Consider the following 13,995-nt stretch of genomic DNA (forward strand, 5'->3'; position numbering starts at 1 on the left):
TTCAGATTGAACCATAAAATCCGTTTTAAACAAATAAAAGAAGGGAAAAACATCTTCCTTTTCAAGTAAAGCTCTAGTCTTGGTTTCTGAACCTTCTATTTCAGCGTAGGGCTTCCCATGGACGGGATGAATGAACAGGAGAGAGCCATTGCTTGGCTTTGGGCCATTGAAGCCCTGGCAAGCTTTAGAGAAGTTGATGTATCGCTTTTACATGGTATCCATGAATTCGTACATTCACTTCAAATGTTCATTTTTTTATTATCAATCTTTGTGACTGAAGAAGGTTAGGGTTATTCATGGTGTTTGTTACTTTGTGCTCGCCTTTTTCAGACCTGATTGAGATGGCTCCAGCATTACCTGATGATATGGGAAAGAATGCAAAGGAAAGGGTCGCTTTGAGATGTTTGGAGGGTTTGCTTGGTCCTTGTGATGTGATGAGCAGTGATGTTCCTTCTGCCCAGCATTCAAAATGCAGCTTTGATTTATCTGAAAGCTGTGAAAATGTTCTTAAACGCATTGTAGATGAGGTAAAGTCCTGCTCTTTTTGGCTTTAATGTGCAAGTAATTTGGATGAATGTCTGAAAGGAGGTGACTTTTGAAGCCATCCATATTCTTATTGTATTTATAGCTCCATGAAATATGTTCAACTGTTAAAGGTCAAAATTTTCTTTTGTCAGACACCAGAATCTGATCTGAGAGTGGGTGGACCAGGGCTGTTGAAATGGGATATTCGCCCCTTCATTATTCACAAAAGAGCTTCTTTGCCTAAATGTGCATTGAAACAGGTATCTACCTCTTTGGATTTTCTTTGTATTTTTTCTTGGTTCAATCAGTTGCTCTTTATTGCCTAGAATTGGTTTTGTGGATTTTCTTTATGAGCAGCTGAAAGATTCGATTATTGATGGCACCCATCCACATGCTGATTTCTTGAGAGTAAAGAGTGGTTTAACACGAAGTTATGGTGATAGAGTTCCTGTGGGTGGTAGTAATACTAGGCTCAATGAGAGCTGCTCCAGTGCTCAAAACATGGGAGTCAAAGGGAACTCCGATCCTTTGATTCATCAGAATGAGAATAAACCATCCGAAGAAGATCCAGATAATGCAAATCTATTGCCTTCCAAAGGTGATAGGATTGCCTCAGATGCTGAAAACATGGAAGATGAAAACCGTAGTAGCATAAACGATTCTGATGATTGGCATATAAACTCCAAGAAGATGAAACAAGATGGCTCTTATGTTTTACGGACTACAGAACAGAACCAACTTCCTTTACATGGAAAAGAACTGTTGGAATATTCGACTGAGAGGGAAAGGTGCAACTTGGCAGGAAATCATATGGGAATGATGGAGGAAGGCACGGTCTTAGAGGATGGTCATGATGATACTGCCTCAAAGAGAAGTGGACAGAGCAGTAGCGGTGCAATCCATAAGAGTCAGTCAAAAAATCATCTTAATGCAACTTCAATGCACGAAGAAACATTTTGGGATGAAGCCCATCAAGATTCATGTGTTGGTCAAGCCGAAGATGATGGTGGGCTTCATCCTGAACCAAGAACATCAGGTGTTGCTCCTCCAGATGGAACCCAACTTAATGTTTCTGCTAAAGTATTCAATTGTGATAGTGAGCATGATTTTCATATTAAAGCACTGCATCCTGCATCCGCAGATGGATCCCAAGAGAAGAGCATTGCTAAAGATGGCAAGGACTTGGCTAGGGAAAACCTGGCAGATGAAAACCGTAATAGAGTAATTCATTCTGATGATTGCTATGTAATGGCCAAAAGGATGAAATGGGATGCCTCATATGTTTTACAGTCTATAGAGCAGAACCAAATTCCTTTACATGGAAGAGAACTGTTGGAAGATTCATCTGAAAGAGATGTTCCACTTTCTGGGAGAGAAAGGCGTGACTTGGCAGAAAATCAGATAGGAATGATGGAAGGAGGCAAGGTCATAGAGGATGATCATGATTATCATACTGCCGCAAAGAGGTGTGGACAGAGCACTGACAATGCAGTCCATAAGAGTCAGTCAGAAAATCCTTGTAATGAAACTTCAATGACTCAAGGCACGTTTCAGGATGGAGCCCCTCAATATACATATGTTGATGAAGCCAAAGATGACGGTGGACTTCATCCTGAACTAAGAGCATCCTGTGTTGCTGTTCCAGATGAAACCCAGCATAAGGTTTCTGCTAAAGTATTCAATTGTAACAGTGAGCAGGATTTTCATATTGGAGTACCACATCCCGCATCCGCAGATGAACCCCGACAGAAGAGCATTGTTTATGAAGACAAAGATGATAGGGAACATTGTCCTGAAACAAGAATATCAGGTACTGCTCCTCAAGATGAAACCCAGCATAAGGATTCTGCTAAAGAATCTGATTCTAACAGCGAGCATGTTTCTCGCATTGAAATAGCATGTCCTGCATCTGCAGATGGGTCCCAGCAGAAGAGCATTCCGGATGAAGCGGAAGAGCTCTTGGATTGGCTACGCCATTATGAGTCAGAGACATTAACTGATAATGATGGATTTCATGATGAGAAGATTGATGTCGCCATGAAGAAGCATGCTTTCTTGAGTTCTCAATGCACATCTAGTCATCGTTCCTCAGTGACAGCTGACTGGACAGAGAGAAATCTTGGTAAGAAGAGTAATGAAAGCGGTCAGTTGTTGATTTGTAAAACCAGTGATTGCTCTGTTGTGTTGCATGAAAATTGGCTGCGTTCCTCAGCCATTCATTATGAGAAGGGTAACTTTTACTGCCCCTTCTGTGTATATTCTCTTGATCTTACTGAATACCTTGAAGCTAAGAAAGAAACTTCCCTTTTAAAGAAAGACCTAGATGCGTTTATTCATACTCTGGAACATCAGCCAAAGGAATGTCTTGGAAGACCACACAACAAAGAGAATTTCTGCACGAGGAATTTTGATGAAGATCTTAATGAAAAAAGTCACCAGAATGGGCATTTGGGAGAGAGAGAAGAAAATCTAGGAAAGCAATGTGAAGAACATCCAAAGGAAGTCAATGACTTTCAATTTCAGAATATTACAGGTAATGAGCAACATGTAGCACCTTTTGCTTCATGTGTTCATGTCAATTCAGAGTGTGGAGATGAAAGTGCTACCGCAGTTTGTAGAAAACTTGATGCATCAACTGGTGAAAAGGAAGAGGAAGAAAAGGTGGCCCGGGAGTGCATACCTGTAGGTGTTCCTTTGTCCAGTAAAAACACAGAAAACCTTCATATTGACCAAGGATATGAAGTTAATTTTGATTCCGAGCAAGTTGATAATCAGAAGTCTAGCACTTCCAAATATTCTATAAGACCCCGAAGGAGCAAAAACACTTAGTAAGTTAATTTCTATTGTTACAATATCTCACTTCATATGCCTTGAAATGTAAAATACTTTGTCTATCTGCTCAAGGAATGTCTAAAACAGTCAGTGTTTATGTTGCCCAGAGCTTTAATTGCAGTCCTGTATTCTCCCTAATCAACCTGTACACTTACCTATTGGTTATAAAGCAGTGAGTTGAGGATTCGATTGAAATAGTTATTAATAGAGAATAAACCTTTTTTGTGTCTTGTAGCTCATACCCGGCAACTCCTCAGTTAAGGCGGATTAAAGTTCCATGGAAAGTTGAGGAGGAAGAAATGCTCAAGGTTCGTGGTTTCCTTTCTAATGTTCTTTTATCGACTCAAGATTATTTTCTAGTTCCAGTTTACACTATATATCTCTACTTGCATTTTACACTAAATACCTGATTGTAGTTATAATTGCATATGTGTTGTTTCTATTTTTTTTATTTATTAGACTTTTTAGATATGTTGTAACATCTTTTATATTGCTACAGAAGGGAGTGTCAACAGTATCAAGAAATGATGAAGGAAATATTCCATGGAAGCAAATACTGGAATTTGGTGGTTCTGTGTTTCTGCATAGTCGTACCTCAATTGACCTTAAGGATAAGTGGAGGAACATATGCAGGCGAAGGTCAAAGTCGAAATGAAATGGTCAGTTTACATATAAGAATATGCTCTCTTATTTTGGTCCACCTCTAAAATTCATTTGTCACGGTACCAATTTCATATGAATAGTAACCGCTAACCATAAATAATGAACTAAACGTTTGAACCACGAAATTACTTAGCTTGTAGCAGTTTAAAGTGCAAACTTGAGTATATTTATTTATTTTTTTAAATCTTTATTTCCCTAAAATAATTTCCAATGGTGTGATGCTGAATTTCCTCTTGATATTGATATCAGGGATGCATCAGTGAACTCATTTCTAACTCAATCTTAAAAGCTATTAATTATGACTGAAACATTAAGTGATTTCAAACATCCATTGATCCATGTTGCCTCTTCCAGAATCTTTCCTTTCCAACACATGAATGATCTAAAAATTCCCAATCAATGGTTGTATGCTTTTTGAAATCAACCCTAAAAACTATGCCATCCTATTTTGTCTCAGATATTATCCATTGGGACAATTTCAGACCACCTTGTTTTTGTTCTAACCCCTGTTTTGCTCTATATCCCTGACATAGCCATGGTCTCTACTGAAAATGTGATTACTTGATGGCATGTCTGCCATCTTTGCCCAGCCATTGAAATCCCCCATCCCCTTGGCGATTTACTATAATATTTCTCAGCACAACCCGTGTCCAGATTCTGAAAAATGATGATGAATGTGCCCATATTGTTTCTATATTTGTCCATTCAAACTCTTTTGCATTTCCTAAAAAATCTCAATTGATTGCTCACAATGGCACTATTTCCTTTTTTCATCCCATCTCTCTCTCTCTCTCTCTCTCTCTCTCTCTCTCTCTCTCTCTCTCTCTCTCTCTCTCTCAAATGCCATCTATTTTAAAGGTGATGAATTTGATAAGTGAAGAGAAAAGTAGTAGTTGTGGTGGATGACATGATTGACAGAGCTGGTTAGTTTGTAAATGCTCTAATACGTTTTATTAAGTAGAACATAAATAGTACCTTTAACAAATGATATCAGAAATGTAACATTATTGCCCCCCCTCTCCTCCTCTCACAAAAAAGAAAAAAAGATGAGATATCAATGTTGACCTTGCTCGTGATGCTAACATGTATTGAACATTTGCACAAATAATATTGACTGCAACGATGTTTTAGAAAACTGAAATAATTTATTGTGTTCTTTTCATCTTCAAACATGAATTGGGCTTTTGAACGCGAAAAAAGAAAAACTCTGAATTGCCTTCAATAGTTGTGTTAAACTATTGCATATATGATGTGGCATTGGATTGACTTCTTGAGTTCATCTTTAGTGAAGGAACAATTTTGACATTCATGGAACTTAGTGAAGGAACCCTTATCAAGATTATGATCTCAAACTTGGTCCATGGCCTGAAACCTAAATAGTGGGCAAGTTCTGAAAACTAGCCACTTTTTGCACCCATTGAACACTTTTAACCATTTCTTTAGAATTTAGATATCCTTCCTCACCCCTCAAGTAGTGCTCGAAATCCTTGAACCGTGGCTAGTTTTCAAATTTGCCAAAACCAGTGCCTATTATGTTTTGCCACCTAGGTCATTATAGTCTGGCTCAGTGAATCAGTATCCAGGATCTTAGTGAAGTTACCGGTTCCTAAAAGTCCAGTTTGGTTTGAATGAGCTGGAACATGGTCTTTGGACCATTTTGACCAGGGAACTTGAAGTCAGTCTGTAGCAAGATTTGGACAAGATTCACTTGGAACTTGAAGTCAGTCTGTAGCAAGATTATCTTGCGGCATTACTTCACATTGTCACAAAATTGAGAATCCTTGTAAAGATTTTTCCCTTGGTTTATTCACAGGAACATCTGATGGGTTATTTTCCTTCTGTTTGCAGATTTTAATTACTTTTTCTGTTATTACTTGTGAGCTCAAATTGATAATTGTCTCCACAGTTTTGTGGCAGCGAAAGATGAAGGAGAGGCACATTTTTTGAGATCAGGCACTGTTTTTGGTACTTAATGTTTACTCCAAGTTGGGTGGGGACTATGGAGATGGTTTTTGTTATACCAAGGGGAATATGGCCACTGGCCAGAGTAGTAAGTTTGAGTTGGTCATTTCTGCTGTGCTGATATGTTATTTTGGGCTTTTTGACACTGCAGTCATTTCCTCATCGTGTCTCAGTGGTTTATTACCAATCTGTTAATAGAACTGCATGTAAATATTTATCAACAATCAACAAGTCACAAGAGTGTCTTGTTGCCTTAATCATTACATATATATATATATATATATTTTAAAAGCTTAAGAGTCCATTTGGCAACATTTATATTCTGTTTTTTATTTTATTTATTTATTATTTTTTTCTTTTAGTGTTAATTTCAGTTTAGTTCTTGTGACTTTTACCCTGTAAGGCATGTTAAGACCCATGTTTTCAATTTTTACATTTAAGTATCCGCACCTTTAGAAATTATCACAATGTGGTTATGCTATTAAGCTGTTCATCAGAAAATCCCTTAAATGATGATATGGTACATGCATAGCTCCTTCTTTTTCCTCAAGTACAATACAATATCGATAAAAAATTTCAAATTTAATTTAAAAGTAAGATTTAAGTTATTAGAAGAACAAAGCATATAAAAGCAAAAAGAAACTCTCCTCCTAGGGGTGTAAATTGGATTGGAAAATTCAATTCGGAGCGATTCTAGTCCGAATATTTCCAAAAAAAAATCCGATTATGATAAATTAGATATCCGATACTTTTGGTAAATGCCGAAAATTCTGAAATTCTGAAGTTCTCTGAATCCATTCCGATCTGATTTTTCGAATTTTTTTCTGAAAAATTCCAAGTTTCTAATTATGTATTGCATTATTTTTAGTGTACAGGTCTTATATATGTTTAATTTCGTATTTGTTATATTTTAGTACCGCACTTACAAATATTCATATGTACTTACATAGGCTCTGCAAAAAAAAAAACATAATAGTATATAACTTTAAGATTATATATTTTTGGCAAATGTGCTTGTTTGAATATAACAAAAATGCATATGCGTACTTGTTATATGCAAACGTACTACATATTTGGTAAATGTAGAGAGTATCATACTATTTCATTTTATATGTTTTTTTTTAAATTTTAAACTATCTTCATTTAAAGTTTAAACTTTCAATTATAAAATTATTTTATATATGAAACACCATATATAAGATAAGTATATTTATTGGAGCTTGACAATCATAGTATTCCAATTGTCTAGAGCAAAACTAACACATTGAATGCAAGTTTAACACTCTTTACACATATAACATGTAAACACAAACTCTTAAACAAGCATGATGAAGTCTGATGGTGAGTACAAAGAAACTCTATACCATGTGATGACTCTAGCTCATATAAGAAGAAAGAATTTTTAAAAATAATTAATACGCATTGAAAATATCAAAAGACTTCCTGTTATAAAACTAGAGGGAGAAAATGTAGAGAGAAGTGATATGCTAAAGATAAAGCTTCACCATGTTTATTCCTTCCTTAATCTTTGGTAGAACCACCTATTTATAGGCTTACAAGATAGAAGATTGAATACCATCATTTACAATATACCTATAGGTTACAAGTACTAATTACAAATACTTAGTGCATAGGTTACATAAAATCCAACGTGGAATATTAAGAGGTATAATGGTCATCCAACAACTCATGTATTTACAACACTTCCAACTTTTTATATATTTTTTAAAATTTTATTTCCCCTCTCCTCACCCAACTTGGAAAACCCAGTGGGACAAAACCAAAGTGAAGGGAAAAAGAGTGAAACTTTCTTCTGAATCATTGATGTGGTGTTGGATGAGCATATAATAAATACATTTCATTGACCCCAAAAGCTCCCAACCTCTCAGTATTTTCATCACGAACCCCTGACCTGTCCCAACCAAATTAGTCCAACCACTCACCACGGTGCATCGTAGAGCATGGTCTGTGACCTCAATTCCGGCAATAACGACCAATCTTTGAGCCCAAACCCCACAATGCTTTTTCCAATTTGATTAAAGGGCCTATTGCAGCAGCAACAACACTCTACTCACTCACAGTCCACTAGCTGCTACTAGCTAGGCCTAGTAGCTTCTGATTAGCAAATCTTGATTGAAAGTTTGAAACTTTTGAAAACAACCAAATGGGTTGTTGTATGAGTACCACTACCCCTGAAAAGTCCTCAACTTTAGGTCCTCAAAAGCACTAGTCTTTGAGAAGAAAATCAAGCAAGAAGACCCAGAAAAGATTGAGGAGAAAATACCCATTTACAATAACAATGGAGACATCTAACAGGAATCGGAGATTCGCAGCCTGAGTCAGAGCATGTCCACTACCACCATGACCAGAGACGACGATGAAGAGGTCCATCAAAGGGTGTTTAGATTTTTTTTAATCTGTAAATAGTTGGGCTTCTTATTAAACCCTTAAAGTTGGGCTTCTTATGAAACCCCTAGTTTGGCATTAAAATATCTTAACCATTTCTTTCTGAAATAACTTGGGTCTCCAAAACGGAAAGAACGTGGGTCTCCAAAACCCGATGTGTCGTAGGTTCAAATCCTACTGAGCGTAATTCCGGTCTGAAATAACTTCACTAACAGCACATACACCCACACTACAGAGAGAGGCGGGGTCATTTCTTTATCAACCAAACCAAACCAAACGCCGTCGTCGTCAGCCATCAGGTACTTGTTGTGCTCCATTGATGTACGAAAGTATGTATAGAATTGTCCTCTGCTGAACATTTGCTATTGGGTGCTAGTAATTTCTACATGCTTCTAGGGTTTCTGTAATTGGTTTTATTTATGCATGTTTTACTTGTTTTATAGATGAATAAAAGGCGGATTTTGATCCAACAGTCGGCATTTGTTTTTGGTTTAATATGGATTTTATGAATCTCTCATGGATTTGATAATCTTAACCTACTGATGGTGATGCCATATTATAATTAGGTCCCTTCATTTACAAAAATTGAAAATTTAACTGGTTACTTTGCCAGCTTCTTGTTCAATTTGCAATTTTTTTTTTGTTTCTCATTAGTCATCTCAAGCATGACTTGGGTTGGTGCTGAATTTGATGGTTTCTTAAATTTTTGTTTTTGTTTTTTTAAAAAAAATATATGAATTCAGTAGCCATGAAGGTGCGTTCCTCTGTGAAGAAGATGTGTGAGTTTTGTAAGACAGTTAAACGTCGCGGGCGTGTTTATGTGCTTTGCACAGCCAATCCCAAGCATAAGCAAAGACAGGGCATGTCCACATTTGCATACGAAGGCACGGTGTCTTCCATGTACGTTTCCCTTCATGCTTTCCTTTCTCTTTTTTTTTTAAAAATACTTTTATGGGTTTACTTTGGCAAATTCTTCTGATTGCGTTAATCTTAAAAGGAAACATCCCATTCAGAATCTACCATGTTAAGCACCCCGTAATCTAAGACAGAACAAAACATGTTAGACGAATTCACGCCAAATCTTCCCTGACACCTGGAGATCCCTTGCCTCGTGTAAATTTGTTGTACATAGTTCGTTGGGTGGTTTTACTAAGTGATTCTTGGATACTTCTTATCATAGGCACGTAGGTTAAGCACACAAAAGGCACTTTTCCTACTATATGTGGACCTTCATTTGGCAGGCCTGCATAAGGTGGCCTGGAGCCTCCTTTTGTATAATAAATGTTATCTAGGAGATTAGGACTTGGCAATATCTCCATAGAACAAAACTCATAGCGGCTACAATGCTTTTAGTCATCAATTTGGCAGAAGAGAAACAACAATTTATGGAGTCAAGGATTTAGGTTACTGCGTCTTCTAATTCTAACTACTGAGATGGTGGTTGCCATTTTTTTACACAATTGTATCTAGCTTACTTGCTCCATGTGGTGTTTTTCATGCATGTGTGTCTATAATCATACTTTTTGCTGATATGAAAGTAGCTTTTCAGTTTTTCATTAGTTCTGTCTGGCATGTAGCATGAATTTAGTCGTGTGTAAAGATTTTAAAAACTTCAGAACATGTTAGTAGTAACCTAACATGGGAATCTGTATGTTCACAAACTGCTGCATATCTGTATGTAGATATCTCACATGCGAATCTCTCTCTTACACATGAACTTCCTATAGAAATGTGATGTGGCAATGGAGTGAAATTGGCAATTTTCTAGTTGAATGTTTGAATCCTTTTCAGGTACGCAGAGACTAGTGCCAAGCTAGAGAACAGCTCTGGTCACAGCGTGCAAGCAGGTCTGGCCTCTCTCATACCCAAAAAGCATGAACCCTTGATGCCTTCTATACCCTCTACGATACTTGGATGGAGGGTGGGCCTGGCCTCCCTGCTGTTCAACAAGGCCAAGTAGCTTTGAAATTTGAAATGGGACCTTATCTCAGTTTTTAGGTTCCTTTCTTTGGTTGTGCTGCCAGATATATTCAAAGGGCTTTTTATCACAAAACGTCCCTGATGTTTGCGAAACTAGCAGATTGCATTCTTAAAGGTTTTTTGTATCACTCATGGTCCCTAACGTTAATATAGGTGCTCTTAAATAGTCAATATGTACAAAATAACTGTTAAATATAAGGATATAATCAAATCAATCCAAAATTATGCGGGTATGTCTACTCATTTCTCATAAGTCATGCCCGAAAAGCGAACATTTATATATCTTAATTGACCAAAAAATAGGATAAAAAAACAAGAGTACACAATCATGTATGTTTCTTTTCTTTCATACTCTTACATAAAAACCTAATAATATTATTCTGGCATCGGAGTCGTTTTATGGTGAGGGTGCTATATATGGATTATAGATATGGACTTTCATATTAGTTGCGGGATTCATTTAAATAGTAACTTCACTTGAATTTAATGAACTGATCTTATAACTAATTTAAAATTCCCCATAAGAGTTCCATTAATCACAAGGTTTGCAATTCGTGACGTTTTTCTTCATCAGTTGTCATTTCAAACTTAATGCTTACTGGAAATTGTCTAGCACTGACATCTATAACCGGTGGGGGGGATCACGAAACAGCTTTCTATTATTAATGAAGTCTGCAAATCGCAAGGTAGCACTCATCAGCACAAGCTTTAACAGAAAAACTTGCTGTCCAGGACTTATAGTTCTTCCCGAAAGCACCGCCTTTTGCTGCTCTGCACACTCTTTCTGCCATCACATGCAATTTGCAATCGAGAATAATAATAAAAAGGGGTTATAAACCTTGATTAATACAAGTTTTAGCAGTTACAAGCACCACTCTCTAGCTTTACCTGCGAGCACCAGATAGCATTCCGATAATTAAGTCTGTGTTCAACCTCCGCTCATGAACCTCATCAAGAATTATGACAGAGTATCGCTTAACCTTACCAGATGCTTTTTGTAAAAGCATCCGCAACTCAAAAAATTTGGGAAACATTTTTTGAAAAATGGGCCTAGGCGGCTAGGCGGGTCTGGGCGCTTGGCAGGTCGGGTCGGATTATTTTTATTTTTAGTATGTGAGAATTATTGACTGAGGCAGAGGTTGGGCCCCACATAGTTCGCTGGCCTTGAAGCCCAATGGAGGCCCACTACCAATGTGGATACCGGTTGGGCCCAACATACTTGGTTCACGGAAACACAGGTTTACACTCTCAGACGCAGACGCTGAGGAAGAATAACGAAGAAGCAGCACACACACGCACACCCACACTAGAGAGAGAGGCGGGGTCATTTCTTTGTCAACCAAACCAAACGCCGTCGTCGTCAGCCATCAGGTACTTGTTGTGCTCCATTGATGTACGAAAATATGTATAGAATTGTCCTCTGCTGAACATTTTCTATTGCGTGCTAGTAACAAAGACTTTTACTCCTTGACCTGATAAAACCTTGGATAAGAAGCAAAGCCAACTATCAACAACATACACAGAGAAAACATATGAAAAATGGCCAAACATGCATGCACCATTTTGATTGAGGTCATTGGGGGTCTGAAAACTCTTACGGAACATATGAAAAATGAAAATTTGGTGGTCAAATAAGGACAGAGGAGAAAATATAATAGAGTCATTTGCATTTCTCTTCTCTGTTTCTTTGTTCTTCCATCATCATGTGAGTGTGTAGGCTCATTTCTGAAGCTTTAGGCTCTGTGGTTGTGGATGAGACATGGCAAGCAAGAGATTGGGGAAATGTAAACCAACCAAAACATGTAGAAGCAGAATGGGCAACTGCAATTTTTATTGGTTTATATACATATAATATATGTATCATGATGAGCTTCTTTGTCTTGCTGATGTTGTTGCATTTTGTTGAAAAGGAGGGTTCAGTATGTTTGTTTGTGGGGACTCATGCCTCACGGTGCGTCCCATCCCATCCCATCTGTCTTCTGTGTGTTGTTTAATATCCAAATTTGTTTTGTTCTGTTATTAATTTCCAATTTAATTATTTTCTTATGTCTTTCTTATTGGAGAGTACAAGCTGCAACAGCAGCATGTCCCAAGTTCCATAGTTTTGGTTTGGTCACCAAATCACACCCAACCAACCAAATTTGAAAACTTCGTGTATTGTATTTCTTCTGTTCTTGGCCCCCTCTCCTCCCAACAACCCATGATAATATGTAGGGGTGGCAATTTTCGATACGATCTATTATACAACTCGAAACCTGCATGGAAAAACACGCGATTTTGAGTCAACTTGCCAACCCGCTAAAATACTTATTTAATTGGTTTAAAAAAATAAAAAAAAAATTAAGGATCCAACACACACAATGAGTTTTGAACCTGCTCCACTTCCATTCATCTCCAACACCTTATCCATCATGCTACACACAACCTTGTGATTATGAGTTACACAATTTGATATTTATAATGTTTCTACATACTGTTTATAAAAAAAATATAGAATTTCATGTCTTTTTTTCTTTCTAATTAAATTAAATTAAACATTATACACTTAATTAAATTAAAAATAGTAATTAAATTAAAAATTAATTTATATTTTTATATATTCTTTTTCTAATCACAAAGCTCGAAGCAGAAAACGGGAAACGAGGAGAGGGAAATAAGGAGTTGGAATTACAGAGTGGCCCTGCAGATTACTTTAAAAAATATATATTATTATTATTGAGCGGCCCTGCAAGTTACTTCTATAAAAGGATACAGTGGGAGAAAAAAATCAAACCTAAACTCAAAAAACCTATCTCCTCAAACTTAGAAAAATCTAAACCCATATCAAACTCAGATAAAAAATAGCCTCTTCATTCCCATTTTCTCTCAATCTAAATCTAGCTCCGCCAACATAGGCATAGGGGTAAAGGACTGCACTAGTGTGGATACCCTACTTTGCTTCCTCATGACGACCAGTTACCATAAACGACTCTTTACTCCTTGAGAATGATGTTGCTGTTGGAGTTGCGAGGAGTTTGGTGACTCCCAAGGATGTGCGTGTGCTGGGAATAAGGGATGATAAGCAGGTGGTGAGTGATGCCATGGCACTGAGCGTGCAAAGTGCGACATTTGTCGCAAGTGTGGGGCATTGCCTCATTGTGAAATCCCATGAGGTAGAGGTGCTAAAAGCTCAGTTGGTTGTAGAGCAGAATTTGGTTGAACATTGTCAGTGTGTGATAAGGAGTTTGAAGAAGGAGAGGGCAAATACAGCGGAGGCGAATCAACATCAGCTTGAAATATTGCATGAAGAGAATCAAAAGCTATCAAAGATGATAGATTTTTACTTTCAAGACATGCAAAAGTAGCTAGAGGCCTTGGATCGACCGGGTAAACACAAGCATCGAGATCACGACACAAGTTATGCTCATGTTAAGGGTGTGATCTTTGGGTGCTTAAGTGATGAGCCCCAAAAAGCTGTGCGTGCCCAAGAAAAGAGATCCAGAAGGCCAAACTAAAGGCTCCTATTGTGGAATCAAGAAGCGCGACCTGATGTTATTTTTTAATTTATGTAATCTCATGTTTCATCTTTTTATTATTATTTAAACATGAAATAACTTGTTTATTAACCTAAGGAAAATGCTAGGGAGA

At 37.3% G+C, this 13,995-nt stretch overlaps 1 protein-coding gene and 1 long non-coding RNA gene across 3 annotated transcripts in view; one reads left to right on the forward strand and one right to left on the reverse strand.

Annotated features, from left to right (window-relative positions):
- Positions 1-6,284, forward strand: LOC18769868. 2 transcript variants are annotated; one of them, XM_020569244.1, is made up of 8 exons: positions 1-214; positions 331-527; positions 678-785; positions 883-2,335; positions 2,441-3,353; positions 3,593-3,665; positions 3,857-4,016; positions 5,927-6,284. In XM_020569244.1, exons 1-7 carry the CDS (start codon positions 118-120, stop codon positions 4,010-4,012), a joined length of 2,997 nt encoding a protein of 998 aa, XP_020424833.1. In that variant the 5' UTR covers positions 1-117; the 3' UTR covers positions 4,013-4,016; positions 5,927-6,284. The 2 variants fall into 2 exon arrangements, with proteins under 2 accessions (XP_020424833.1, XP_020424832.1); XM_020569243.1 differs by having other exon boundaries at positions 2-214; positions 883-3,353.
- LOC109950480 overlaps positions 13,940-13,995 on the reverse strand; it is a 1,406-nt gene continuing 1,350 nt past the window's right edge. Inside the window, exon 2 of the long non-coding RNA XR_002272742.1 lies at positions 13,940-13,974. This is a non-coding gene — a long non-coding RNA (uncharacterized LOC109950480). The remainder of the gene's footprint in view (positions 13,975-13,995) is intronic.

This window comes from Prunus persica, chromosome G7 (genome assembly GCF_000346465.2).
Source record: "Prunus persica cultivar Lovell chromosome G7, Prunus_persica_NCBIv2, whole genome shotgun sequence".
NCBI lineage: Eukaryota > Viridiplantae > Streptophyta > Magnoliopsida > Rosales > Rosaceae > Prunus > Prunus persica.

Bases quoted from the DNA above. Each gene is read 5' to 3' on its own strand.
- LOC18769868 (XM_020569243.1), top strand. From the start codon at position 118: ATGGACGGGATGAATGAACAGGAGAGAGCCATTGCTTGGCTTTGGGCC. The intron at 528-677 runs GTAAAGTCCTGC...TTCTTTTGTCAG, and splicing joins TTAAACGCATTGTAGATGAG to ACACCAGAATCTGATCTGAG. The intron at 3,666-3,856 runs GTTCGTGGTTTC...ATATTGCTACAG, and splicing joins AGGAGGAAGAAATGCTCAAG to AAGGGAGTGTCAACAGTATC.